Source organism: Nannospalax galili, unplaced genomic scaffold (assembly GCF_000622305.1).
Source record: "Nannospalax galili isolate Female #2095 unplaced genomic scaffold, S.galili_v1.0 scaffold1296, whole genome shotgun sequence".
In the NCBI taxonomy this organism is placed as follows: domain Eukaryota; kingdom Metazoa; phylum Chordata; class Mammalia; order Rodentia; family Spalacidae; genus Nannospalax; species Nannospalax galili.
In genome coordinates, this window is record NW_008338720.1 from 446624 (window position 1) to 473129 (window position 26506).

The 26506-nt window shown below is 43.3% G+C and overlaps 1 protein-coding gene across 1 annotated transcript in view; it reads left to right on the forward strand.

The window, feature by feature from the left end:
• The first annotated feature begins 490 nt into the window (after positions 1–490).
• Positions 491–26506, forward strand: part of LOC103734422 (guanine nucleotide-binding protein subunit alpha-14) — a 201107-nt gene continuing 175091 nt past the window's right edge. Inside the window, exon 1 of the mRNA XM_017798230.2 lies at positions 491–614. Within this exon, the coding sequence (XP_017653719.2) occupies positions 491–614 (124 nt within the window). The remainder of the gene's footprint in view (positions 615–26506) is intronic.

Consider the following 26506-nt stretch of genomic DNA (forward strand, 5'->3'; position numbering starts at 1 on the left):
CGAGACGCTCCGCCTCCTCCTGTCATTCAGCGCCACTAGCGCCTGCAGGAACCTTCCTCTCGGTGTCAGTCTGCGGTCGCTGCTGAGGCTTGCGCAGCGCTCCTCTGCTTGCAACCCACCCGGCGCCGGCTGCCAGCCTGAGACACCCCCAGACCCCCGAGAGTCCAAGCTCCCCGCCGCACCGACGCTCCAACTTTGAACGTGTGACCTGCGCCGCCTAGCTGGGTGCCCAGCTCCTCGCCAGGGGCACATCCTCCGCGCCGTCTGCTCGCGCTTCTTTCCCGCGGGGCTGCGTGCACAGAGGCGCTGCCTGCCCTCGGCTGGAAGCTGCCTTAGGGGAGCGCTCAGCCCGGGAGGTCCCCGCCCCTTCCTGCAAACCCCAGACCTGCCAGCGTCTCTCCAGACGCTGTGCAGAGCATAAACAGTCCGCGCGGCCCGGAGGCGAGGGCGCGGGCGCGGGGTCGGCGTCGCCCCGTCGGTGCGGCGCGCCATGGCGGGCTGCTGCTGCCTGTCCGCGGAGGAGAAGGAGTCGCAGCGCATCAGCGCGGAAATCGAGAGGCAGCTCCGCCGCGACAAGAAGGACGCGCGCCGCGAACTCAAGCTGCTGTTGCTGGGTGAGTGGCCGCGTCTTCCGAGCGCAGAGCACTGGGTGGCCGCTCCCCTGGCGGCGTTTCCTCCAGACCCCTTCGCCGCTCGCAAGTCTGCGGCCCCCCGGGGCTTAGACTCCCGGCTTCTGCACCTCCGGCCCGGTGACTTCCGACCCTCGCCCCCCAACACCTCTGCGGGTTTAGCATCTGGCCTCTTCCCATCCGCCCCCTTTGCCCCTGTGCTCCCAGCACATCTGCAGTTCTGGGGTTCCAACTGCAAGTACCCAGAGCCGCGCGCTAAACAGTTCTTACTGTTCTCACGGTAAGACTCAACAGTGGAAACCGAGAAAATTGACAGACTTGGGAGAAGGGGCCAAGACCGTACAGACAGCAGGCCCAACCCTCCCTTGCCCACCTCCACTCAGTGAACGCTAGGATTGGACTTCCCTGTCCTAGCGGCACCCACCAGTTCGTAGGGCTCCTGGGGTGCCTCTGCAGAGGTGTTCCAAAAGCAGGAGGAAGTTTTAGGCCCCAGGGCAAGGATCTTGGCCCTTCTGACTCTTTCCTCCTTCCTTCGGGGAAGAATCCTCTTTTACCATGTGTTTATTCATCTTTAAGCAGTCAAGTCGCGAGAAAGCAGGAAGAGGGCTTCTCATCTGTCCTGCCTTAAGACCTGGGAAAAGATGTTCCCTATATAACCCCCAGGTTTTCTCCAGGCTGCGACCTCCCCGCCACTCGGAGCTAGAAATCTCAAGTCCAGGGTAGTCCATCATCCAGATTCCACACTGTTCCTTCCTCCTCTAAGGCTAGATGGGATTTTCTGCCCAAAGGGCTCCAAGCTTGTCTTAGCCAGTGGGGAGGAGACACCTGATCCATGAGGCGTACCCAAGGAGAGACTGTTTTTTGAGGCTGTGGAGACTGGGCAGGTGGTCCAGAGATGTGCCCAAGAGGTTCCTAGGGGCAAGGAGTGCAGGTGGGGAGCAGTGGAGCTCTGTCCACCCACTAGGGCCAGGGCTGCTCATCCACAAGTGGCCCAGAATTGAGTTGGGCGTGAGAACTCTAATTGAACCTTCCAGGCTGTCCTCGAGCTTGGTTTGTCAGGTGGAAGACTGTGTGACAGTTTGTAGCTTGGTTAGCACTAAGGCGGCTAAACAAGCTCTCATTTTTGAACTCTGGTAGGTCTGGCTTTACTTGCATACTTTTTCTTTCGGAGGGCAGATTAAACACTAGTTCAGGTTTGTGTCAGTGTGTGAAATACTGTGTCTGGACTTTACCAAAAGCTTGACAAATGCTGCCTCTTTGTATGACAAACCGTGCAGCAAGCTGAGCCATACTGTATTTCTAATAAACCTATTTGACAAATTCAGGCACTCAAAGCTGTGGAGGAATGTTTATGAGTACTGTTTGCAACAGATGAGTAGACCCCCACCCCCAGGCCCTGGCCTACCCTTGTCCTACTTCTCCTGACCCTTGGAAGCATTGTGTGTTCCTTACCCTCGACTGAGATTAGCAATCATCTCAGTGACAATTTTCCTGTTAAAAATACAGTTTCTAAATACCATGGAGCTGCCAGAGCCTCCAGGATGGGCTTGAAAAACTGAGTTCTTTCTACATTTGGGGATGTATGGCATAGTCCATTTTTTCTCAAGGTACAGGAAGAGGCTGTGACTCAGAAGATATGGGAATCAGGGAAGGGTATGTGCTATTCTGTCTGAAGTCACACATTTGGGGTGGAAACACCATCAAGTTTCTGGAGTGACTGGATTAGGTCATCCACTGGTCATATGCCTCAGATGAAAGCTCTGCTTTGCAAATAGGACTTTGGGCTCCTGTGTGGTGCGTGGAAGGGCCCCCAGAGCCTCCAGCTCTCACAGTGAAGCACATTTCTGCAGCCAGGATGAGGGTGTTTCTGAAGGGCACATGGTAGGTGGAGCAGTGGCATCTTAGTAAAAGTGTGGGTCAGTGTTTGGTAGGGAAGACTGAAGTTGGTATCTGGTAAAGGTTAGCAATTGTGGGATATGGTGTCCCATTCTCGCATCGGGAAGAAAACAAAGGATACAGTTGGATTTAGTAGGAGGAAATTCCTTACTAGCTCTTTAGATTCAAACTGGACAAAAACCAAACAGAAGCAAAAACAAAACACTTTTAAAGAAACTGATGGAGAGTGGTCAATATAGGAAATGACTGGATAATAGCAACTCAATGTGGAAATTGTCATCTTTCTTTGGTTTTAGAGTTACTTAAAGCTTGGTGAAGTGTTGCTTATTATTGGTTTGAGTGTTTCCAGTCACTCTGACTGCTAAACTTGGACACAGACTACTTCATCTTGGAACTAACTCTGAGAGGAAGGGGAAGTGGTGTTTAACTTAGGTTAGTCATATTCATCTGGCAGGGTCGCCACGCTGAACTACTATAGGCTGGGAGGCTTAAACAAAGGAAATGTGGATTTTTCCCCCTGTTGAGAAGCTGGAGTCCACAGATCAAGGTGTTGGTAGGTCTGCTTTATCTTGAAGCTGCTCTCTTTGGCTTGTAGACAAGTAGCTGTTTTCAACTGTGTCCTCACGTGGCCCTGCTGCTGTGCATGCACAGCCCTCGTGTCCTCCTCTCAAGGAATCCAGCCCTGTTGGACTGACCTCTAAAGGTCTTGTTTTTGTATGAATCATCTCTTTAAAGACGTTATCTTCAAATATAGCTAGATTCTGAGGTACTGGTGGTCAGGGCTTCAACATATAAATGTTGGCAGGAAGGTATAATTCAGCCCATAATGTCAGTGGTGGGGAGACACAGTCTGCCAGTAGGAGTTCCCTTCTTCATGACCTCCACTCTAGTAAAGCTGACCTTGACTACACCACAGAAAAACATTTCAGGATAAGTCAGAGTGAAGCAGTTATCGAGTTTATTAAGTAGCAGTACCGGGTAATAATAACTTTGGATTCAAGTGAAGGAGCGGGGTGTGTCTTAGGTACCTTTCTTGTTGCTGTCATAGGATACCTGACAAAAGCAACTTAAGGAAGGGTTTGTTTAGGCTCACAGCTCCATCTTAGTGAGGAAGTCTCTCAGAGGCAGAGGCAGAAGCTTGAGTTGGTCGGTCACATTGCTTCCACAGTCAAAAAGCAGACAGTGAGGAATGCCTGTGCCCGGTAGCTTCCTCGTCTGTACTAAGTCCAGCACTCAGCTCAGGGAAGGCAGCTACTCTCTTTTAAGGTGGGTCTACGCACCTCAGTTAACCTATCTAAACAATGTCTCAGGCATGCCCAAAAGACAATCTTCTAAACAATTCCTCAGGAATGTGCCTGGAAGCCTGGTTCCAGGCCAAGTCCAACTCTAAGCATCACTAGGGGCTTGAGAAAAAGACAGTATACACAGTAAACATGGGTGGGCTTCTTAAGAGTCATACTTAAAGTATCTTTACACCGGCTATGCATAAGATTCTATGTTTTTAAGTCACATTGCTCAAAAGATGTAATTTACAACAAGGTTTAAGCAAAGTTTAAAAATTAAGTAGAATATGAGCTGGTTTATCTATCGTCTTAAAGAATTTCCTAGCTCACACCTGTAATTCCACCAGCTGTGGGAGGTGGAGGCAGGAGAATCAAGAATCCTAGCTACATAGTGAGTTGGAGGCGAGCTTGGGCTACATGAGACCCTGCCTTAAAATAAAATACAACTTAAAAATAAAATAAAAGAAACATTCTTTTTGTAAACAAAATTGTTAGGTGGTTTCATGATGGATATCTTTAGGGTTTGGGACAAGAGAGAAGTGATACAGTTAAACACAAGGCCATGGACGTGCTGGCACTAACCCTAAGTAAGCACTGAGTTGTGATTTTTTGGTCCTTTTGAAACAGGGTTTCCCTGTAGCCCCAGCTGATTTGGAACTCACTACGTAAACCAGGCTGACCTTGAACTTGCCTGCCTCTGCCTCGCTAGTGCTGGGATTAAGGGCATGCATCACCAGGCCCGGCTCTGGGTTGTTGTTTTTAACATCCTTGTTTGAGATGGCTTTATGCAGGCCAGTACTATCTCTGTAGGCAATTCTGATTTTATCAGTTGTGTAGAAGTTTTCTGGACTCTTGGTTGGCAGAAATACAGACTAGATCCTGGGTGAAGAGTTTCCTGCTCTTCCCATAGCCCCTTAATTTTTCATCTTTCTGTCTTGCCTCAATAACACTGTTGATTCTTACATCACTGCTGGCTCTACTATTTCAACTGCAGACTTTGTGCTTTATCTTTGACTTGGGCTTCTTTAGGCTTTTTCTGGTGAGGCGCTTAGTAAGAGAAAGCTCTTGTTGCTTCTTTTTTTTTTTGTATTTTCAGATATTTTCCATTTCAGTTGACCAAGTTATAGGCTGCATAGTGGTTTGTTTAAATTTGTTAAATCCTGATAGTACTTTAACAGCAATATTTTGTTTTGAGTTTCTTTTAGGGTTTCAAAATCTTGCATTGAGTCTTTCTTCCTAATTACACTAATTGAAAGTGTGAATCTGAACATGTTTTATTGGTTTCCATTCCCAGCACCCACATTAGGTGGCTCACAACTGCCTGTAGTTCTATTTCCAGCAGATTGGATGCCCTCTGGTCTCTGTGGGTACCTTACATGTATGTGGTGCACAGAAACTCATGCAGTCTCACATACATGGACATAAATTTTAAAAAATTTATTATTTTACGTGTATATATGTATTGCCTGCATGTACGGAAGTACATCCGTGTTGTGAAATGTCCATGGAGGTCAAAAGAGAGCGTCAGATCTCCTGGAACTGGAGTTATGGATAGTTGTTAGCTGCCATGTGGGTGCTGGCATTCAAACCCTGGTCTTCTGCAAGAACAGTCAATGTTCTTAACCGCTGAGCCATCTCTCCAGCCCCAACTTTTTTTTTTAATCTTGAAAGTAAGGTAAAGAATGATAAAAAAAAAAAAGACACCCAACCTCTTCCTTGGGCCTCCACATGAGCATGCATGGGCACATGTGCCCACGCTAACATATGGACACATACCACGTATGTATGCACACACACACACACACACACACACACACTAAAATAAAATGAAGAATAGGCTGACTTCTTCTAATTAAATTGTTATATAATTTGTGCGTCTTTTTTTTTTCTCATTTGTGTATTTTCTTCAGTTTTTCTGAAATGTCTGACCGTTCTTTGCACTGCAGCCTTTTACCTATAGCTCTATTTCAGTGTATTTTTCCTAAAAATGGGGACAATATCTAATGTAAGTACAGTCCGTTTATGAAACTTTGATAAATGTAAACGTGATAGGATATTTGTGTCCAGTCTGTTTTCTGAATCTTAGTTTTGTCAGTCAGCCAAAGAATGTCCCAAGTGGCCTCACCTCATTCCAAGCCCAGGGATCAGTGTCGGCGTAGGGATCCCATTTGCTTCTCAAGTCTCTTGTTTCTTTAACTGAGACATTTTGCTGGCTCCCCTTGCTCTTATGACAGTGAATTTATCTTATTTTTATTTACATGTATATGTGTGTGTTTGTATGTATACCGTGTGTGTGGGGGGGTGCTCACAGAGACCAGAAGAGGGTATCTGATCATCTGCAGCCGGAGTCACAGGCAGCTGTGAGCTGTCCAATGTGGGTGCTGGGAACTGAACTTCGGTCCTCTGGAAGCAAGCACTCTCAACCACTAAACCTTCTCTTCAGCCCGATAGTGAAGTTTTTAAAAAGATTTTATTTATTTTTATTTTATGTGTGTGAGTGTTTTGCTTGTATGTATCTAAGGGCACCATGTGCATACAGTGCTTGCAGAAGATAGCTGAATTGCCATATGGATGCTGGGAACCAAACCCAGATCCTTTGCAAGAGCAGCAAGTGTTCTTAACCACTGAGCATCTCTAACTCAACAGTGAATTTTTGAAGAACACATCCCTCTCTCCCTTTTCAAGTGGAACACTCCTCCTTCGGGCTTTGTCTGAGTCTCTTGTGATTCCAGCCTAGTGAGGCCTTCCAGGCTGGGGTCCTGCATGGCTGTTATGTCTTCCACATGGGGGTTACATCTGGAGGTACAAGGTGTCCATCTGCTTCTCACTGATGAGTTTAAATCTGGCCACCTGGTCCAGGTGTTGCCTGTCTTAGTCACTGAATCACAATGTCCAGGAGAGACACTTTCTGGGATGATGTAAACACCACATTCCTCATCAAAATGTCCTTCTTAGTCATTTGTTTTTCAGGGTCAAAGGCCTTGCATGTGTTAAGCAAGTTCTCTATCACTGAGCCACATCCCCAGATGCCAAAATATTCCTCTGTGGGCCTGACCAGTTGTATGATGTGATGGCTGCAGAATGATGTTGCAACCCCCACAACCTTCCCATACCTACTGGTAGGCACTTGCCATGCTGTGCAGGAGCCTTCCCAGTCCTCTACTGATTTTTCTACTTCTTTGCTCATTTGGTTCTCAAGCTACACAAGATTTGTGCAATGAGATCTAGCTCGGGTGGCACTATGGCACGCAGCTGTATTTTTCTGGGGTACGTCCCCTGGCATTGCAAGATGCTCCAGGCTCATCTTGTATCTCCCTGTCAGCCATCAGTTACTTCTGTTCACTGCTAGTAGAGAACTTCATCCTTCTTTTAAAATGCTTAAGAATCTGAGACAACAGTATCAAGTCTATTAGTTTACCAGTCACCAGTATGGAAGTCCCAAAAAGCCAAGTTTCCAAACCGTAACACTAGGAGATGAAATTTTTGAGGCTTTTCAAGGTTTTCATGAGCAGATACAAAGTAGAAAAACCAACAGTGGAATTTGATGAGAAGCAATGGAAAAAAATTGTCTTATCATCAGTCTTTTTTCCTTTTTTTTTTTTTTTTTTTTTTTTTTGAGACAGGGTCTCCTTGTAGCCCCAGCTGTCCTGGAACTCACTATGTAGACCAGGCTGGCCTTGAACTCACAAAGATCTGCCTGCCTCTGCCTCCCAAGTGCTGGGATTAAAGGCGTGTGCCAACATGCCCAGCCCATTCTTTTTCCTTTTTTAAAAGATGTTTTCCTGGCTGGGAAGATGGTGGGTAGAGCACCTGCCATGCAAGCATGAAGACTTGAGTTTGAATCCCCAGAACCCATGTAAAGCTACACATGGTAGTACATGTGTCTGTAATCCCAGTGGTTGCTCCTTTAGGCAGAGGCAGGAGACTCTCTGAAAGCTTGCAGCAGCTAACCTGGCATACGCAGTGGTGAACTACAGAAGACCCTGCCTCAAACAAGGTGGAAGGTAAGAGCCAACACCTGAGGTTGTCCTCTGACCTCCATGTGTGCACCATGGTGGGCAACATGCCTGCACACACACACACACACACACACACACACACTTCACATATATGTGCCCAATTTTAAAAGATGCTTTTTTGGAACTAGAGAAATGGCTCAGTGGTTAAGAGCACTGGCTGCTCTTGCAAAGGACCCAGGTTTGATTCCCAGCACCTACGCGGCAGCTAACAACCGTCCATAACTCCAGTTCCAGTGGAATCCAATGCCCTCTTCTGACCTCTGCAGGCACAGGTGCACTTACATACTTGCAGACAATACACTCATACACATAAAATAAAAATAATAAATAAAATACTAAAAAATAAAAGATGCTTTGTAATCCATATCATATTTTTCTTTGTCTTTCCATGATACTACCTGAATCACACAAAAACTATCGTAAGAATTCACATTTACTGAGTGGTGGGGAGATGGGCAGGCAGATGAAAGAGTTTCAAGGAGTCATTGTAGCAAAGCTACTGTGTTACTGAAGACAAGGCTGAAATTCCATCTCATATAATTAAACTCAGATTCGAAAAATGAAGATTGGGAAAAGGGCAACTAACTGGATGCTTGGAATAGGGGACCTTTCTCCAGGACACACCCAGCACAGTGCCTTCCTGGGTTCTGCTCCTTCCTGAGTGTTAGAGTCCTCTGGGCTGACTTCTCTGCCCTCCGGGAACTGAAGGTGCTGGGCACAGCACTGACAGGGATCCATTAGTTCTGGCGGGAGATACTCACCATAGACATGGCTGCCACCAGTGTGCATGCTCGGAGGCAGGGGTTCCTGTGAGACAGGCAACCTCAGCTCTCCACACTCTCGGAGGAAGGAAGCCTGTTGTGGGAATCTGAAGACTCTGTGGGCAGAATGGGCAGCAAAGGCCTCCTCTGGAGCCCTCACTTTCATTAGGATGGCTTGCTCCCTGCTGGGGTGTAAATTAACTGTGCTGGCTTGGGTTCTTGATTGCAGATCATTTCAGCAGAAGAATAATATATTGGAAGGAAAGTAGGAAATCAGGATTGATGGAAATTGGATAGCAGACTCAGCCAAATGGCAGGCTCCCTGGGAGTCTTGACGCAGCCAACCCTGGCTTTTGGCCAACCTGCCACCAACATCCAGGTGACTCCACACCAGATCTTAGCTGCACACTTTCCTCCGCCACAGCTCTGCACATCACCTGTGACCACTGTTGCATCCTTGTATCACTTTTCACAACGTCAGGCTATCTGATTGGATCCAACTACCAGTTGTCGGAGGAGGGAGTATGACCTGATCATTAGGGTGTATTTCCTGAGCCAACGTTGCTGGGTTTAAAAATCTGTGTCCTTCTACAGATGAGCTATATAAATTCTTGAGTACATCTGGTTTCCTTACCTATTAGGTGGGAATAGCACACATATTAGGTGGATGATATTATGAATAATGCAATAGAATGGGTCATTATTTTTAGGATGTTTAGCAACTGGCAATAGTGAGTGCTGCTTATTTTCAGTGCTGGTTATTTCAGTGACTAAAAGTCTGCTAGTCCTGGGTTTCTACCATAGGAAGGAGACTGGGCTGCCTTCTACCCTGAAATTCCCCTTGTCTCCTGAAAATGGGTGCTCAGATTCTGGGCAGCCCCAAACGACAGAAGTCCACAACAAAGATGTGAGACTTCATAAACAAAGACGTCTTAAGTAGTTGGTATATGCAAACTGAACGGAAAAATTCAACAGAAGTCTTCAGACAATGGACTTATGGAGCGGAAAGGAAGCAAATGTCTTCAAATATGAAGGCATAGTTAGCAGCACTATAATCATTTCTAGTATCTCTTTTTACTGTACGTTTATTTTACGAGGATATGAACCTTTCACACGCGCATCCTGTTACCCCAGGAAACGCCTACAGTCCTTTGCCTGCACTAAAACATTGCCCGACTTTCTGAAGCGAGAGACCAGGCTGAGCCGTCACAGCCCTCTTGGATCAACGCACTTTCCGCTTCCTCCTCATCGCCCACTGTCCACACTTGCCTTTCATGGCCCAGCTTTCATTTTTTATTTTTAAAAATTGTTTATTGACTTAATTGAGCATTACCTTGCTGAAATTCAGTGCTTTCAAATGGGAATAAGTTTCCAGCCGCTCCCAGAATGCAAACAGCATTGCTTTCCCTCCCGTTTCCTGGTCCTGGGGCCGGCCGCATTCACAGCTTTGTGGTGTTTGAGCTCCCTAGTTGTTGTTGTTTGTCTCTGAGTCTTTGAGATTCCTTCTTTTCTGCTGGGAACATTCTTTTCTGTGTCTCACTCCCACTCTAGTGCATGGCTGTTTCCTTTTTATCTTCACATCTCTGCTCAAAGTTCATCCCCTGTAGGCCTGTCCTGGTCTTCAGGGCCTGTTCTGGTCATGGTCGTGGCCTTTGCATCACTGGCTCCTACTTACTTAATTCTATTACCCAGTTAAGTTTTGGGTATTTTTCTTTTCTCTCTCTTTCTCTCTCTCTTTCTTTTTTATTTTTTTGACCTTTTATATTGAAATGGAGCTGAAGTCCCCTCCACTCCTGACTAGATTACAAACACATGAGACTGCGCCTGTCTTGTTCTTGAGTCCTTATTTAAAGGTACCACATAAGCACTGACAAGCCAGAATAATTCCCAAAACAGAAAACATACAAGCCACTGGTCTGTATCATATCAAATGACTTTCAAAGACTACTTATTGATATACCCACTTTACAGACAGAAAAACCAGGTTTTTGTGGTAGTTTAGAATCTTGTTTGCTGCTATAAAACTAGGCCAAATATATTCTATATTGGCCTTATTTTCAATGTTTTATTTTTCTGAATATGCTTCTCTTTGTTTAAGGTAGCCGCGCAGACTACGGTTTTGTGGACTCTGAACATAAGAACTGCCTGCGCACATGCCTCGCCCAGAGGGCTCATTAGTTACAAAGAAACAAAAACTGTTTTAACAGTGGGATGGCTGAACATGTTCAAATACACTTAAAAAGTTTATTCTTAAATTCGGGAAATTGTTGAAGGGGATTGCTGGCATGGAAATTGAGTTCATATATGGTTTGGGTTTTGTAAAATGCATGCGTCCTCAGATTTGTGCGTGGGGTTGACATCCACTCAGTTATGGACCACCAGCTTTCAGGGCCTAGAAAAGTCAGGCCTATCTGATACCATTTCCCTTTTTCTAGCACATTCCTTAAATTTAAGGAGTTCATTCCAAAGAGAATGAATATGAAGGGACTAAGCAATATTCTTGGAATTGTGGGAAAAAGGGAATTAGCTGCAAAGAAAAATAAGTGACTAGACAGGAAGGCTGAGAATTAGAGCCAGGAAAAGCAACTGGCTAGTGCAAGACCCAGCTCCTCTTAATGGGAGCTGTTTTAGTCCAGCAGGTGATTACATCCCAAGCCCCTGGCCTCCCTCATTCCCCTCCTGTTGTCTGTTGGCATAGGAGGACCAATGCATTGCGTGTTACTGCTGCTGGTGCCTCTTGGAGAAAAGGGACTCGAGGTGTACCTGAAACACACTCACATGCTACCTAATGGTGGCAAATGTTCTGAGAAGCATCATTAGGTGATTTCCTTATTCAAATGTTGTTATGTACTATATGCCTACTACATATGAGCCATATAGTACAGCTGTGAACCTGTACAGCATACCATTACCCTGGATATTGTAGATAATGTATCTCAACATAGATAAGATATAGTATGAGTAGGAACTGGTGATAGGAATTTTTCAACTCTATCATAATCTTATAGGACCAATGGTATGTGTTCCCTGACTGTACAGAACTCTGAGGTTAATAGTTGATTTAAGCTCTAGAAACCTAAACTTATTTAGTGTGTATGAACAGAGACTGAGTACTGGTTTGTGACCACAAGCAAGGCATTCTCTCTGAACCCAGGGCCCTCCCTCATCTTAAGATGAAAGGTAACCTCTGGGTCTTGCCAGTTGATCATGTTTTCTACCAGGCTTCTCAACTTGGGACTCCCCAGGACCAGCAGCATCAGTGTTGATGCCTTCTGAACCCTTGTAGGAAATGCCAACCTGCAGTCTGCATTGTGGCTCTTTGAATCAATTTCAGGAGTGGAGCCAACAATCCATATATTAATAAGCCCTCCAAGTGATCCTGACACTTGCCCAAGCTTGTTTTAAATCTTCAGCTTGGAGCTCAAGAGCTGACCAACCACTAGTTGTCACTGAAGCCCCAAAGCCAGCCTTCGTGTTGACATCCAGGAGGCACTGGGAACTGATCTTGAAGTTGAATCAACCTCTCCCTTATCCCATCTTGATGAACGGGCTTTAGAATCTGAACTGGCCTTTTATTTTTTATTTTTTATTTTTTTTGAGGCAGGGTCTCTTTGTAGCCATAGCTGGCTTAGAACTCGCCATGGAAACCAGGCTGGCCTCAGTCTCACACAGATCTGCCCACCTCTGCCTCCTGAGTTCTGGGATTAAAGACGTGCACCACCATGCCCCACTTGTTTTCTTAGACAGGATACTTACTATGTCACCTAGACTGGCCTCGAACTCATAACCCTCCTGACTCTGCTTCTCAAGTGTTGGGATTCCAGACCTGTGCTACTATGCCCCATGGAGATAGGCAATATGTAAGACTCTTTTGAATTTGTTCAGTTACCAGACAATGAACAAAAGGAAGAACAAGCACTTGCATACATTTTCATCCTGGTGTCACTAAGAAATGCCCCAGGTGCTCACATCTGTATGGATACTTGCATTTTTTTTTTTTGTCTTTTTGAAGCAGGGTCTCCCTGTAGCCCCAGCTGTCTTGGAACTCACTATGTAGATCAGGCTGGCCTTGAACTCACAGAGATACTCCTGCCTCTACCTCCCAAGTGCTGGGACTATAGGCATGTGCCACCACGCCCAGCTAATGGATACTTGCATTTTGATGCATACTAAAAAGTTGCATCCCTACCAGCTTCAGTGGCTTTGCAGCTCACAGACATTAAACATTTGTCTTTCCAGGCAGACTTAGTAGTGCTGCTGAGGAAGCTATGACTGGCATTTCTATCCAAAGGATGAGAGTCTCAAAATACAGTGACTAGTAAATTTTCATATTTTGTAGAGTATTTTATTGTGTTTTATAAATGTGCCAGCCTTCAACTGATGGGAAAACCTAAAATTTTAGTTTCTTAATGCAATTTGCAAACCTTCCTTGTGTGGTTTGGTAAAGAGGGTCTGAAGAGTGGGGAGATGTGGCATATGTCACAAGGCTATGGGGCCAATAGTTGGCAGAAGTGCCAGGACTAGTATGGTGTTTCTGACTTTCTCTCATTGATGTGTCTGTCTTCATGTTGAATGCCATAATTTCTATGGCAGCATTGATTATAAGTCATGCTCCTACTTTGAAAACAGGAAAACAAGCAGCATCATAATTAATGTACGCATCAATGTAAATGGAGCTCAACCTCGAAAAGGGCGTTTTGTACAGATACAGGCCTTAGAATCTGAGATAGATTGCTTTTCTCTTCTTTTCCCCTCTAATCAGATAGTACAAATGTTAGAAAAGCAAAACTTCTCAGTTATTGATGTAGTATCAGTCTTAAAATTAGACTAGAAAAGAGACCTCTGCATAGTGCCATCAGCTCACTGGAATCTATATCAAGTGATTGTCGTATGGGACCTTAAAGAGTTGCCTCATGGATTAGTGGGATACCACATATGAAGAAGTCTCTAGAATGGGAGAAATCATATATGTGAGTTACAACACACAATATTCATTCTCTAGTATCTGGACAACTGCACAGGAAACACATCCAGGCAACTGATGAGTCTAGGGAAAGTTTCATATGAGACCTTGACGTCAAGGGAGGACATTTCTTACCCCTAAGCCCCCAGTCCCCTGCCAGAGCTCAGCTCCAACATTGCTTCAATCAGCTTCTTAAGTGGTTTTTGTAAATCCCATCTGTGCTGGTTAGTTCTTGTCAGCTTGACAAAAACTAGAGACACTTGGGAAGGAGGGGGCATTGCAATTTAGAAATTCCTTCCATCAGATTGGCCCATGGGCATGTCTGTGGGGCATTTTCTTGATTGCTAATTAGTGTAGGAGGGCTCAGCCCAATGTGGGCAGTGCCATCATACCTGGGCAGGTGGCCTGGCCTGTGTAAGAAGGGTAGCTGAGCTGGATGTGGTGGCACACCCCTGTAGTCCCAGCACTTGGAAGACAGAGGTAGGTGGATCTCTGTGAGTTCTAGGAGAGCCTGGTCTACATAGTGAGTTCCAGGCCACCTGGCACTACAGGGAGACCCTGTTTCAAAAAAACAAGAAGGGTAGCTGAGCATGGACTGGGGAGCAAGCTGGTGAGCGGTGTTCCTTCATGGTATCTGCTTCAGTCCCACCTCGGCTTTCCTCAGCGATCGACTGTGTTACTGTAAACCACGAAAACCAAATAAGCTCTTTTCTCTTCCAGGTTGCTTTTGGTCAGTGGTTTTTGTTTGTTTGTTTGTTTGTTTGTTTTGTTTCCTTTTATCAATATGAAATTTTTGTTTTTCAGAAAATATTGTAAAACCATTCTACAAAAGTAACACCTTCTTGAAATTCCATTTTATGAAGAAAAAAAATGTCATTTTCTTTAACATTTGTTCTTAAATTACAATTATATCAACATAATCTGCTTCTAATGAAAGGAATCTTGATAGAATCCTAACAACATCATATATATATATGTTAAGATCTACATTCCTAAATAAATTACATACATGATATATATTAACCAATAAAGAATGTCAATTCGAGAATTCAGGACATTACGTTTCCTGCATGGAGATTTAACTACTGTGTAACACAATGTTGCCTGAGTTCTCTTGGGGTCTCTTGTGCTATCAGACAAACCATATAACATATCTTTATGTGAATTTATTACAGTTTATACCATTGGGGGAGGGAGTGATTCACAAAGAAACAAATAGCCGGTGCCCAACTCTGCCCCTCCCAGCTCAGAGCCCGTCATGGAGCCAACCATTCCAGATCTCTCCTTCCTGTCGCCCACCCACAGTCACTGCTAGCTTTTGCCCACACTGCCCTGCAGTGTCACCAGTGGCCTCAGGTCAGTAAATGGGGCACCATTCTGTTCTTGGCCGCTGCCCCTGTGGTTCCCCGCTCAGGTCTAAGGCAGCGCAGAAAAGCCCCCCCCCCCACCTCCCGTGGCTAACTCTCCATAGTCAATTCTCTGCAGCAGGCCCTGCCCCTTGGAGGAAACAGGCCGCTTAGGACACACACACACACACACACACACACACACAGGCATGCACACATACATGTACACACATGCAGAAAGCAATGATGTGGATCAGGTAATGAGACTGAATAAACATGTTTAAAATGCCTACAAACAGGCTTTGATTTTTTAGGCAATAAAATATTTTCAGTTCTTGACACCTTCTCACTCACCTAGCACCAGACAAAAGGATTTAACAGTTATAAACATACAATCTCGTGCTTAAAATGTAAAGCAGGCGGTGAATCAAATTGTAATCTACTCTACCATATAGGCAATATATACTTCTTACTAATATTTTATACATTGAATTGCCCTGTGGCTTTATGGAGTGTTAATATTTATGCAAAACAACTTTTGAAAGATTATTAAACTATGCTTCATGGTTCACCTCTAGGCTGGTTGGGTAAGTGGGAAAACGGCAGCAGTCTGAGGTTTATACTGAATGAAAATGGTACATGTGCATGTCAATCCATGTAAAAATACCTATGTACACCGATGGCACAAAGATCAGTGCCGTTGGAATCACCAGTGCAGATGCATGCATTTGAGGGACTGAATTTTTCCATGGTCATGCATTTTCATCAGGGGTTGAAGATTTTAGTTGGTCAGTGTTTTATGACAGTGTAGTGCAGAAACCGAAAATGAGATTGTTGTTTTCCTGCTTAAAACCTTTCTTTATCTCCTTATTTCCCCGGGTTCAAATCTAAAATCTGCACGTAGCCCACGAGATCATCTATCTGTCCTTTGATGCCTCTCCACTATTATCCCTAAGACCACTCAGTTCTGGCCCCAGAACCTCCATTAGGAACTTTTAAATTCCTCCTCTTCCCACCCCTGTCCCAGCCCACCAGGGACATGTGATGCCAATCCATCAGCTCACAAACCTCTCCCTTACTAGTCTTCCAGCTAACTGATACTCATTTCCAGAATACATCTTAAATATCTCTCCTGGCAGCCTTCACTGACACCCTAATCCAGAATATTCCCTCATAGCACCCTCCACATTCACAGACTAGCACTTATCCTAGCTTAAGCTATGTTCACCATCCATTTTCCCTGAGAGATTCAAACTTTACAGGTAAAAGAGCCTTTTATCCTCCAGTGAATCCTCAGCATTTTGTACAGTGACTGAGCTACATATTTGTGAGTTGGAACAGTTTGTCGCCATTTAATATTACCAACATTTAATAAAAGAAATTTTTGACTTCAAAAGATAGAAAGAACAGGGCAGAGTTAAATTCAGGAGCCTTTAAAAATGATCAAGTAAATTCATGACTAATTTACTTTCCCCATGAAAACCTTGCTACCCACTGACATTGGATGGTGAATTGATGTTCCAAAGCCAAGCATTTTTTTATATGCACCTTGTTTCCCAAGTTTTGGGATTCTTATGAGGCATGAATGTGAGCAAACACTCTGAACACTATCTTTTTCTTAAAATTAAAAGTGACATATTTGCAGCAGGGGGAGTAGGAGGTGCCTAAATATCCACTACTTCCTCCTTCAGTACTAGAAATTTTATCTAGGCATACCTAAGCACTAAATTTCTAAGCTTTCCTCACTGTTAGAGGTAACCGTGTGTCTAAGTTACAGTCAGTGAGATATAAACTGAAGCAATACAGGCAATTTCTGAGTTGTTTGCGTAAAAGGAAGTATTTCTTCTCTTCTGGGGAGGCCTATTTTCTTGGTAGTAGGAGCTGTAACTTTTACCACGAGGAAGTGGGATGTTAGGAGTAAGGAGACAACATTCTAGAAGAGGCCTGTATCTGGTACCATGAACTGGTTTGGTCTAGCCCTGAACCCATGAGTGCTTAGACCCTTTTGTAGTAGCAGCTAGCTTGATATCTTAGTTAATAATATACTGTCCACGTATCTTTGCACTAGTTTCTTAATACTAAATACTATCTAGGAGTTATTTCCAAATCACAAGAAATTCTAAGAGAGAAAAGTCAACATGCAATATAGGAGAAGAGTAAGATGATGCTATTGGTTATCCCCGAGGGCTCGGAGTCTCCCATCACCAGTATTACAAAGATTATCACACACAGTACATGGTGGGGGCTCAGTATTACAGAGGTTTATCGTGCACGGCCACTTTTCCTGCAATACAGTTTTCAAAGATTTGATATGAGTTCCTGGGAGTAAAGAAACATTTGTAGCCACATGGCTTTGGTACTGTTGTTTTTGAGACAGGGTCTCTCTGTAGCCTGAGCTGGCCTGCTGCTCACTATATAGACCAATCTGTCCTTGATCTCCCAGAGATCTACCTGCCTCTGCCACCTGGGATTAAAGGCATGCGCCACCCTGCCTTACTATGTAGCTACATGTTTTAATTGATGTTGAATTTAAAACTGAAAAGTATAAAAGTATAGTTTTCCTAAGCCCCTGAATATCTGTTAATTTTGTTTTGCACATTTAATAGTTTCTTTTGTAAGACAATAATCATGGATTTTACTTAATTCTTTGATAAGCTTCAATTTGCTTCTAAGTTAATATCATTTAATAATTCAGTGAATTACTAAATTCAGTTAACCTTCCTTTAAGTATTTAAATGTATTTGCACATTTTAAAAACTTGTGTATCCCCAAATATTTTAAAATAATTGTTTTTTTGTCTTTTTGAGACACAGTCTCCCTGTAGCCCCAGCTAACCTAGAACTCACTCTGTAGACCAGGCTGGCCTCAGACTCATAAAGATCCACCTGCCTTTGTCTCCCAAGGGCTGGGATTAAAGGTATGTGCCACCGTGCCTGGCTAAAAATGTTAATTTTAACAAGTAATGGCAATATTTTTCAAAAAAGCTAAGCACTGAAGTGACTCCCATTAGTAGACCTCATTAAACTTAAGGCTTCAGATTAAACAAATATTGCTCTCTTTAAAAAAATTCTTTTTAATTGCCAGGTATGAAGACCAAAAAAAAATCTTTTTAATTAATTAATTTTGTTATATGTATTTCCTGCGTGTATGTAAGTGCACCTGTGTCATGCAAAGCCCAAAGAAGCCAGAAGAGGGTGCTGAATCCTCTGGAACTGGAGTTATGGACTGTTGTTAGTCATCATGTGGGTGCTGGAAATCGAACCCAGGGTCCTCTCCAAGAACAGCCAGTGCTCTTAACCATCTCTCCAGCCCCTCACTCCATTTTTTAGGCACATTTTTTCTCACTGTTAATTGCCCAATTATTCTGTGGCCCTACCCCTTTCAATGGCAGGCTCCTCACCCACTGATTTGTGCTGAAGTTTCTTCATTTTCTAAGTTCCTTTAGCTCTCTCTCTCTCTCTCTCTCTCTCTCTCTCTCTCTCTAAATCTGTCTTTATTGAATTCTAATAAAAATGGTGTGTCAAGTCAGTGTCCCCAGACGTTCCCCAGTGTAAGTCCATCCACTAAAGTCTAGTCAGCCTATCTAGAGTCTCTTGTTTTATAGGAAGATCATCTCTTCCTGACTCAGCAGTAATCAGCTGCCAATGTTTCCTAAGCTAAGATTAGAGTCTGCTGTTCATTTCCCCAGTTCTATGCTGGATTTTCATCTGCCTCAGTTTGCATGGGACTTGTGTATGCTGACACCATTGCCATAGAATCACATGAGCAGGGTCCCAGGAGCTGGTAGGACTGTGTTTCCATATGGCCGTGTACCTCCTCCCTGACTCCTACAATCTTTCTGCCCCCTCTTTGGCAATGGTTCTTGAGCCTTGGGTGGGTGAAGTTTTATATAGGAGTCCTGTCCATGAACCAGCAATCTGCAGACTCTTAAGCTCTATGTTTTTGTCATTTGTAACCTTTTGTGTTCCTGTCCCACTGTTGCATGACAGATCTTCATTAATGAGAATTGAAAGATTCATTAGTATCATCTTAATTACCCCTGTTCTATGTTCCGTGGGCCTTAGATGTAGAGGTTGCATTGTAAATGTGTCGCTTAGACCTGGGCAATTCATAGACAATGTGTGTGACCAGTTGTGGTACTTGGTAATAGTCTCTGACCGGTACAAGATAAAGCTTCTTTGATGAGTGATGACTGGGATATTTGTCTGTAAATATAAGGATTCATATTTTGCACATAGCAAGAAATTACATTAGTCTAGGGATGTGACAGTCTTGGGGTTTTCTCTAAGATCTATGACCACTCCAGCCATGTGTATTTGGTTATGCTTACAGTACCACACTTGAGTTTCCTCACGTTGAGTGGGCTTTTAGTCCAAATAGGTAGCTGCTGAGTGCCCCTAAGATAAAAGTGCCACTACTGCACCAATGTCATATGCTGTGCTGACTATTGCTGTAGTTATTTGGTCTTGAAGCTGGTGTTGGTTCATCAATTGATGTTTTCCCTTGGCACCTTCATAGCGCTCTCCAAAGCAGTGAGCGCTGCCTTCAGGGGAGGTGGTTTCAGGTCAGTTCCAGCTCCATTTCTCCAAATCCTGTGTGTGAAGTATGTTCTGTCTTCAGCAGTAGGGTCTTACCTTCAAGTTCTGGGAGGCCATCAAGGGCTGTGGCAATAAATAGCTTGTGTAATTTTGGGAGTCATTTGGGCCACCCTGGCCAACAACCCATGGAAGGTTTCTCCTGTCTGGCAAGGTTTCTTGTTAATGTAGCCTTTAGCTATACACATGGACTTTTGTAGAGATACTGTATGTATAATTTGTCATTAGGCTGTTGGACTAATCCCTGTCATTCCTAGAATGATTGGTATCTAATGATACCATCATTTCTAACTCTTTTGCTAATACTTTATCATTTTTAAAATTTATTTTTAATTAAAAATTGTTCTATGTGTATGAGTATATTGCCCATGTATATGTAGTGCACCATGCCATAAAATGCCCATAGAGGGCACAACATGGTATTGGATCCCCTGGAACTGGAAATTAATGGTTGTCAGTTACCATGTGGATGCTGGGAACCAAACCCAGGTCCTCTGCAAGAGTCAAGATGTGAAAGATAGAGGTAGGTCTTTAAGTGCTTGCCTATACAGGTTGAATATACCTTTATCTAAAATGCTTGGGAGCAGAAGTGCTTCAGGTTTGGGTTTTCTCCACATTGGGGAATATTTGCATATATGTGATAGTGTATCTTGGTGGTGGAACCCAAGCCATAACATGAAAGTAAGTCCGTGCTTCATGTGCACCTCACAGACTCCAAAGGCAACTCCACACAGAATTGCGGTGTGCCTGTCTTCTGACTGTAACCACCACAGGAATTCAGATGCAGGGTTTTGCTTTAGATGTCCTGTGTTTAAACACATTTCATCAGCCTAATATTCTGCACATGTGCTTCTTCCCTTTCTATTGATAGCTTAAGCTTTTTGAAAATGACTTAAAGAACAAGATGAAATAGAGTAAATGAAATATATATATATAATATAAACCTTTCGTAAGTTAGGCTGTACCCTAGCCCCAGAGCCTTTATCATAGAACACAGGCCAACTAGAAACTACCAGCAGCAGCCTTCAAAGGAAGGTTTGTTTACCTTCAAATGTGACTCCCCATGCATGAGAAAACTTCTTGAACTTTCCCTGACCACATTCGAATTGCCATTCAATGAGGAAGTCTTTCTCCTTTGCCCATAATTTAATTTGTGTCTGAGTTAGAAGGGGCAGGTGGAAGAAATGAGGAAGAGCTTTGGTTATGTAACAGAGCGTGCAGAAGAGATTAGACACTCAAAGTGGTGGCTGTCACTTAGGTACGCCCCTGTGAGGCTGATTCCGTGTGCACCCATGGATTCACATACATGTGCACATATCCCAGCAGATAATTTGAAATCAGCACTCATAAAGTGATTTGAATTTGCCGTTAGCATAATTAAAAGAACCTCGTCTATGATGTGATTATATCTTGGTGCCACCAAATAAATGGCCAGAAACTTATCATCCAAAGTATAGCTGAAATCTTTTTGTTTGAATTATGATGAGTGAGAAAACTCAATATGTTGATTATACTATGAGATTCACTATAGCTGTATTTGGACTATTATTTCTAATCTGTGCTTCTTCTGGAATTCTAAACATTCCTTATATACTTGCTTCATCATCTGCTTAATTAATTGCTTTTTCCTTTAGTGCTTTTTAGCTTTCAATCCCGGAATAAGTTGGGCAGCATCTAAGATTAGTAGGTGAGTTGCCAGAAATCTTTGGTAAAAGTCCCAGCATGATTTCTAATTTGCAATGTGATCTTTGGCAAGTTAAGAAATCAGATTCTCATGAGTAAACTGAGGAGACAAGATTCAGTCCCTAGTTTCCATGTTAACTCCAGCTATAGCAGAAGCATTAGCTACCTTGCTCGTGTGTGTGTGTGTGTGTGTGTGTGTGTGTGTGTGTGTGTGTGTGTGTGTGTGTAGTAACCTCTGTCAAGTGCAACTGAGGAAATAGGATCAGGTTGCTGTGTTGTGACCAGTGGCAAAAATAGAGTTCCTCACATTCCTTTGCTCACTACCAGTGTTTGAGTTTTTCATGTAACACAAGTCTTTACATGTATACTACTCAGCATATCAAAACAGGTTTGCCAGGTACAAAAATGAATTGGTAGTTGGACTAGTACTTTGATTTTAGAAATATCTATTAACACAAAGAACTCATTGACTGAGATAATTTAACATTACTAAGAAATCTGGTTTTTTATTTAAAACAGTTGAATAATAATAATAATAGCAGTAAACGCGTATATTCCTGACGACACAGGATGCCATTCCAGCAGTTTTATATCTGACAGTTCATTTCATCTTTACAAGGACACATTTTTTTCTACTTTACTAATGAGAAAACTGAGGGAAAAGAAAAAGTAAGGAGCTGCCTCAAGCCACCCTGTGTGGAGCTGAGTACCAGAGATTTCTTACTGTCTTCATCTCTGCTACCCCTGCTAAAGAGCTTGCACAAAGGACTCCTGGGCTTGGGATGTGCAAGGCACTAAATGAGAGTGGAAATGGGTCTGATATGTGCTTCTGGTTCTCACATACTGATTCACTGGAACTTGGGAAGTTATTTAGTGTCCCCAATGATGAGGGGCTGGAGAGATGGTTCAGTGGTTAAGAGCACTGACTGCTCTCACAGGACCCAGGGTTGTTTCCCAGCACCTACATGGTGGCTAACAACTCTTTGTAACTCCAGTTACAGGGGATCTGAAAATGAAGCCTTCTGGCCTCTGTAGGCACTGCATGACACGAGTGTACTTACATACATGCAGACAATACACTCATAAAAATACAAATAAAATAAATAAAAAAAATCTACTTAGAAAAGTAGATGAAATTTATTTTTACCTTTTACCAAATATATCAAAATGTACTTATTTAATGTGTAATCTATAGTAAAATTTACATGAGATCGTTTTGTTGTTACTGGGGATTGAACACTGGGCCTCACGCACATGCTATGCAGGTATACTACCACTGAGCTGTATCTCAAGCTCTTTTTATATTTCTTATTTTGAGACAGGGTATCACTACGTTGTCTCAGCTTGCCTTGAACTAATTCTGTAGTCTTGAATTTGTGACCATCCTACCTGAGTCTCCTGAGTAGTTGGAGTTAGAGGCTCGTGCTATCAGGCCCAGCTGAGGTTATCTTGTATTCATGTTTTTGTAGTAACTCTTTGAAATTTGGTGTGTGTTTTATACCTACAGACTTCACATTTTAAGTGCTCAGTAGGCCACATGTCTACTGGCTACCATGTTGAATGGTGCTCTGAAATCTGTAGAGCAAGACCACAGTACTAGTCTAAAGCCTGAGTTCTGGTCTAGGAATCTGTGCTGAGGAGTAGTTATACTTAGTACTTTATTATGTGATTACTCAGCCCCTCTCTGCTTAAGCAACATGAGGAATACATTCTAGGATGAAAGTTTAATGATGAAATGTTTCTTTAAGGTATTGTAGTGTCTAGATAGTGTGTGTATAACAGAGAAAAAGTTCTAGACAAGCATTATATATACTTTAGTGGGCCTAAAAAACAATTATTCCTTAGAATATCTGGGAGCTTCCTGTGGGCCAGGTCCTGTTCCAGGACCCTGAGACTCAGAAACCTCTGCTGTAATGTACTGGTGCTGTAGGGTAACAGTAAAAAGGTATGTAAGATAGATTTTAGGCCAGGTTAGTACATAGACCAAATACATGCATTTCCTCTACTGCTAAGTGGTCTTTGTTCTGTGCCTGGAAGGAGCTGCTACCAAGGTGAGTGACCAGCATACCTGCTTTAGCTGTTGAGTATTGAAGTGGCTGCTTAGTGAAAAGCCATTGGCCTGGAGTGCTACCTCCTCCTCTTGCTGTCATTTGAGCCATCGGGGCCTTGCCTTGGGATGCTCCAGGCCTTCCTCTGCTTAGCAACTACTAAGGAACATGTTGCCCACCAGTTAGCTTCCCTGGCTCTGTTCCAATGATCATAGTGCTCTGATTGGTCAGTACCCAGAGTGTGCCATGTACATTGTTAAATGTTTTGAATACGCATGGCTCTATCCATGGGTAGGTCCTGACCACTGTGCCCTCCAGTGTGCTTTTTTCCCAAGTGCTCACTGAGCACTCTCTTCTGTACCCATCAGTGTGGTGGCTTCTGTTATTATTTGTCCAATTTCACTCTTCACTGGGTGTATTAGTTACTTTTCTGTTGCTATGATAGAAACACTATAACTAAGGGAACTTATAAAAGGAAGAGTTTATGTTCCAAAGGGGCAAGAGTCCCTGGCAGGGAGGCATGGCAGCCGAGGTGGCTGGAGTAGGAGCAGAAACTAAGCGCTCACATCTTCAAGTAGGCACAGGAAGCAGAGAGACTGGAGATGTGACAAAGCTTAAGAACTCTGTAAGCCCACCTCTGGTGACATGCTTCCTCCAGCATGACCACACCTTCTAAGACCTCCCAAAACAGTGCCACCAACTGGAGACAAAAATGCTCAAATACTTAGAGCCAATGGGGACGTTCTCATTCAACCACCACAGGGACTCTGCTGTGGCCAGGTCCTTCTTTCTCTTTGCTTGTAACTTCCAGGATTCCTGCTTTGGCTCCTCTGGCTACACTTGGCCCTGCAGTGGCTTCAGATCCCCCCATCTCTGTCAGATTCTTTCTTCTCTGGGCTATGATAGTGGCTTCTGGAATTTCTATCAGAGCCAGAGCTGCCTCATTTACCGTTCTCCCCAGAACTCTCTTGTTTCAGAATCCTGTTTTACCTTAGCATCTTCTTTGTTACTGTGACTGAATACCTAAGTTCTGATCTCTGATGTTCACATCATCTTTGACATATTTTTCTCATGGTGCTCCTTTCTGCCTTTCAACTCTGGTTTTTGTTTTTCCGTTTTTTTTCTATCTCTTTGTTCTCTTTGTTATCTCCTGGTGGGGTGTCATGCATGAAATCATGTCTAGTCTTTACTTGTTCACCTCCCATAAGCAATCCTTTCTCATATGATTATTGTTCTTTAAGGTAGCAGCATTAATTCTTCTTGTTTCTTTTTATTATATGATATTTTCTTTTCTGCCATCCATACCTTTTTGAAATTGGGTTTGGAGGCAGGATGAAAGTCCTTTTTGCACATGAAGTTGGTGAAAGATTTCTGGATTTTGGAGTCTGAGCTGAGGAGGCCTGCTGCCAGGTCTGAGAGGGATGTAAAAAAACTCCAGCACCTAGCCAGAATAGCTTCTTTGCAAGTAAAAAAATATTTTTTGATTTACCTATTTTTATGTAAATGAGTGTTTTGCCTGCATGTAAGTACACCCATGTCATGCACTGCCCATGGAGGCCAGAAGAGGGTGTCAGATCTCCCTGGAACTGGAGTTATGGACAGTCGTTAGCTGTCAAGTAGATGCTGAGAACTGAACTGGGGTGCTGGGGTGCTCTTAACTGCTGAGCCATCTCCCCAGCTAACACTGCACAATTTTTAAGTATACAATGTAGTTTCTTCCTCCTCCTCCTCTTCCTCCTCCTTCTCTTCCATCTCTTCCTCCTCCTCCTCTTCCTCCATCTCTTCCTTCTCTTCCTCCTACATCTTTTCCTCCTCCTCCTCCTCCTCCCCTCCCCCTTCCCTCCCTCCTTTCTCCTCCCTCCTCTCTCCCGTCTTCCTTTCTTTTTTCCTTCCTTTTCTCCTTCTCTCTTTTTCCTCCTTCTCCATCTCCCAAGTGCTGTGATTACGGGCATGTGCCACCATACCTAGTTTGTATACAGTATAGTCTCATCTATGGATACTGTGATGTATAGTAGCTGTCTAGAACATTTTTTATCTCATATAGGTGAAACTTTATTCTGCCTATCACCTGCCCATTTCTCCACTTCCCCAGCCTAAATCAGCCATCACTCTGCTGTTTCTGTGAGTTTGAAGCATTAGCTTCCACACGTGAGATCCTACAGTACCGGCCTTCTTATGCTTGGTATATTTCACTTCAGCTTGTCTTCCACATCCATCCACGTTACAGTAAATGGCAAGGTTCTTCCTTTACAAAGCTGACTTGCACACCATATTGTAAATATACCCAATTTTCTTCACCTACTTATCCATCAACAGACATTGACTTTGTTTTCATACCAATTGTGTAGGAATGAGTTTTATTAATGGACATAATCTGAACTAATGACTTTTTATTTTTAATAGAATTTTTATGCATTTCATACAATACATCTTACTCATATTTAGGCCCTGTCCCCTATCTGCACCCCCTTATACCCCCTAATGAGATTTTATGTATTCTGTTATATATGTTAAGGTCTATTGAGTCAAGTTTGTGTCCCCAGATATCCTTTGGTCTGAGTTCCTCCACTGGAGCCGGGTCAAATAGGTTCCCTTTTGATACCTTGATTTCAATTTCTTTGGTAAATGACTAGCAGTGGGAGAGCTGTCACGTGACAGTTCTGTTTTTAATTTTTTGAGGAGCCATTCTTTGAACTATTTGCTATAAAGATTGCACTGATTAACATTCCTACCCACAGTGTGCCAAACTTACTCTTCTCTACCTCCTCCTGGGTGCCTGTGTTGGTTTTGTATTTGTTTATAACAAGGTCTCCCTGTGGAGCCCAGATTGGCCTTGAGTGCTGTGTAGCAGAGATTGGCCCCTAATTTGCAACCCTCATGCTACGTCTCCTGAGTGTTTTTTTAAATTTTTTATTTTTATTTTTAATTTTTTTTCAGTTAATTATTTATTTAATAACCACATACTTAGAAGAAGCACTGTGTTGGTTTTGTATTTGTTTATAACAAGGTCTCCCTGTGGAGCCCAGATTGGCCTTGAGTGCTGTGTAGCAGAGATTGGCCCCTAATTTGCAACCCTCATGCTACGTCTCCTGAGTGTTTTTTTAAATTTTTTATTTTTATTTTTAATTTTTTTTCAGTTAATTATTTATTTAATAACCACATACTTAGAAGAAGCATTTCATTACAACAGCAATGACATAATAACAATTTTCTGAGCTAAGATGCATCTTTTTCAAAATTGGCTGTAAATTTTGAATTTTTCTGTATGAAACTGTATTTTAAT